General features: G+C 38.0%; 1 protein-coding gene across 1 annotated transcript; it reads right to left on the bottom strand.

Moving 5' to 3' along the window:
* Positions 1–719: 719 nt before the first annotated feature.
* Positions 720–2933, bottom strand: LOC109420598 (proteasome assembly chaperone 4-like). Its single transcript, XM_029852983.2, has 2 exons — positions 2797–2933; positions 720–1301 (listed from the first exon to the last, which is right to left on the bottom strand). Exon 2 carries the CDS (start codon positions 1288–1290, stop codon positions 925–927), a length of 366 nt encoding a protein of 121 aa, XP_029708843.1. The 5' UTR covers positions 1291–1301; positions 2797–2933; the 3' UTR covers positions 720–924.
* Between the last annotated feature and the right edge of the window lie 242 nt (positions 2934–3175).

Here is a 3175-nt window from a genome sequence, read left to right as displayed (position 1 = left end):
CTCGTTCTTCAGTAATTTTCCCTGCTAATTACATAATACCACATAAATACCAAATACTGCTCAAATATCTCCAATTTTCGGATACTTATTCAAAACGACGTATCAACATAGGATTTGCGTGTATTATACGTCGTTTTGAAAAAGTATCGGAGAATTGTTATTGTAATGTTCTCATATCATTTCGTAGAACAACATGGTGATAACAATTTCAAATATTCGGCCACTGGTTGTTCTTTGCATGATATTACCTTCTGCTTGGGAGAGACTCTTGGAAGGAATGTTTTGTTAGTAGAGTTTACCCGGGAGTGGATCTTGGAGTCACATACAGTTGGCGAAGCGATATAGGGTATGTGTGCCATCAGTAATCCCACCCTCCCATATTCATCATATTCTAGAACAAGCGATTACGGCACCGATTGATTCCGTTCTTTTTGTTTTCATGGATGCTCACTTCTAACAAACAGCGCTTCAATCTTTTATTTTTCGTAGGATGAAAATGGGAGCCATATGCTTAATAAGGGAACCAATACCCTATCAGAAATTCTATGCATAAAAACTGATAACATCTTGCATTCCATAACTCGCGTACAAGATGTTTGACCCGTTGTACCAAATAGAACGCATTCATATCACATGAATAACCGGTAATCACTTTCATTACACGAGAGAAAATATTAATTTTGTTTATTCTTAACAATAAAGATTAAACACATTTTCAGTTCACATGTACATCTGTATTAAGCAGTTTGCGCTTTTATAAGTTCTTACAAAAATATTCGTAACTAAATATCTTAAGCTACAGCAACAAATGTCCTTATTGTTCAAACCACAAGCCAAGCAGCATACTTAAAACAATAAATAATAATTAAAATCTTCCTGATTGAGAGCAGCATCAAGTCCCACATCAACGGCCTTTCACCCTCATCAGAAGCACTCCGGATTATTGTTGATCTCCTCGAAAAGCTTCTGCTCCAGCGTTGGCCGTACTATTCTATCGTTGGGCACGTTGGCACTCAGGTAGACCTGTTTCTTCAGCCTTTTGGACAGCTTTTGGGCCAGTTCTTCCGATCCGGCACCGACCGGTTCTCCCATGATGGTGGTCGAGAGCATTTCGTTGCTCGTGGGTACCAGCATAGCCATCGACAGTTCGTCGAAATTTTCCGCTTTGTTCACGCCGATGTAGATGAAGACCGAGTCCTTCATTTTGAGGATTCTGATGTTGTACCGGATCTCGCACACTTCCACGCTGCACAGATGCGAGGTGAAATTTGGCGTCAGGGTGGTGGTCATCGCTGGAAGATCTGGAAAATGCGAATATTGTTGTTATGTGTATAGTGTCTTTAACTACTGCATTGTCTTTACGTGTACCGGTACAATGCTACTGAGTTCTACGTGCTTCTACTATCAAGTGATAATGGTTTCTAGTCAATTATGCTTAAAAACGGATCTATGTTTTCATCAGACATTTTGAACACAATCATTTTGTCATTTCCAAGGGAATTAGAAATGGCTCTTTTGTTTTTCGTTTTCTGCTATATAGGACCCTTTGTCACTAATTTATCCTTCAACAATAAATCACCCGCTCTGGCTCTGGCCGCGGCAAGGCCGTTGGCGCTAAACAATCGATTGCCTCTATAGGCCCAGATAAGTTTCTGTGTTCATACATTTGTGAATCCTTGATTGTGATGTGGTATGGTCAAGCTATTCTGAACATGAATCAGTTTCAAAAAAATAAGTTTTTGTTGAAAAGGTTATTTAATGTGGTTGATCTTGTTTATTTCAAAGGGAGTTGCAATAGTCAATCTCAATTAAAATTAGCCATTAGTCGAACTCATTACATAGTTGTAAGAATTTACAATACTTTATTTGTGCTCAAAAGATCAATATTCAGTGGAAAAGACAATTTTTTATTCTTACCAATGTTCATTTGTAGGTATGCTGATCAATTTCGCTGCAGAGTAGCATTTTTGTTTTTAGTTATGAGATTCAACGGCGTAGCCAGCTTTTTCTTTTTTCTTGTTCACTCTCCTAAGCAAACCCGAGAAAGAGAAGGATGGAGAGAAGAGCCATTCACCTCTAGCTTCATCCCAATCTCTCTCGTGTTTGGTTATGAGAGTGAGCAAGAAAAAAGAAAAAGCTGGCTACGCCGTTGATGTGGTTATTTATCCTTAAGTTTGAATTTGTTGAACAAAATTCTGTTACGTAGTTTCACGGGGATCCACCTGAGTTTTGCAGATATTATTTTGCCTATATTTCAATTGCAACAAATGTTATCGGCAAAGTTGTTTCAAAATGATCAATTTGACCCCGGATTACGATACTTTAATTTCGACATAATATGTATACAGACAAATATCATTGTAACTGAGTTTCCGATTGATTTCTCGTCATTCAGATGTTTCATTGTCTAAACCGTAATTTGAAGTTTTTGCTACAAATCTAAATAACTGTTAGTCTTTCAAAAGTATTTATGCCAAGTTTGGCGTATATTACCAAATTCAAAGCTAAAGTCAACTTACAACTTATTTTCCACATCAACCAATTTCTACAACCTGTTATTGATAAGCCTTGTTCTTAGGGCTCCCATCTACACAGCATAGAAAATCAGGGCATTTCATATATTTACTCGAAAATGAGTGAAACTCATCAGATTTCTTGAGAAATATAGCTAAAAATGAGCCCAAAATCAGGACATGTCCTGCAAAATCAGAAGAATGGTAACCCTACTTGTTCTACTGCATCTCATTGCATGCTCTAATGGCAATTATAATTAGTAATTATACTTCAATATCCTACCTTTTAGTGAAGCGATGTATAAAACCTCGTAAAATGATATGAATTGCAACTTTTCGGCGAATCTGGACTTAAAAAGTTCGACGTCTGCGGCCTTGAAAGAAAGGTAAACTGAATCCGACAAAATATAAACAAATCAGCGTCAATAAGGCAATCTAGCGCTCATCACCCTTCTCTCTCAAGCATACACAGAAGATAGCAATTTTTTGTTTAATATTTTCATACGGAAACGTTTCCGTATGAAAACAAACCTATCCTCCTCGGTAGCGAAACAGAGAAAGGTGATCAAACGTCAGATAGCCTTATACAAGACGCCACACGCTGCCGGTTTGACAGAAGCGAGGAAGCGTTAGCAGCGAAGGCGTCACGCATGCGCTGCATA

The sequence above is a fragment of the Aedes albopictus genome, chromosome 2 (genome assembly GCF_035046485.1).
Source record: "Aedes albopictus strain Foshan chromosome 2, AalbF5, whole genome shotgun sequence".
NCBI classification, from domain to species: Eukaryota; Metazoa; Arthropoda; class Insecta; order Diptera; family Culicidae; genus Aedes; species Aedes albopictus.
This window is presented reverse-complemented; position numbering and strand designations above follow the sequence as displayed.

Coding starts and splice junctions, on each gene's coding strand:
- LOC109420598 (XM_029852983.2), bottom strand. CDS start 1,290: ATGACCACCACCCTGACGCCAAATTTCACCTCGCATCTGTGCAGCGTG.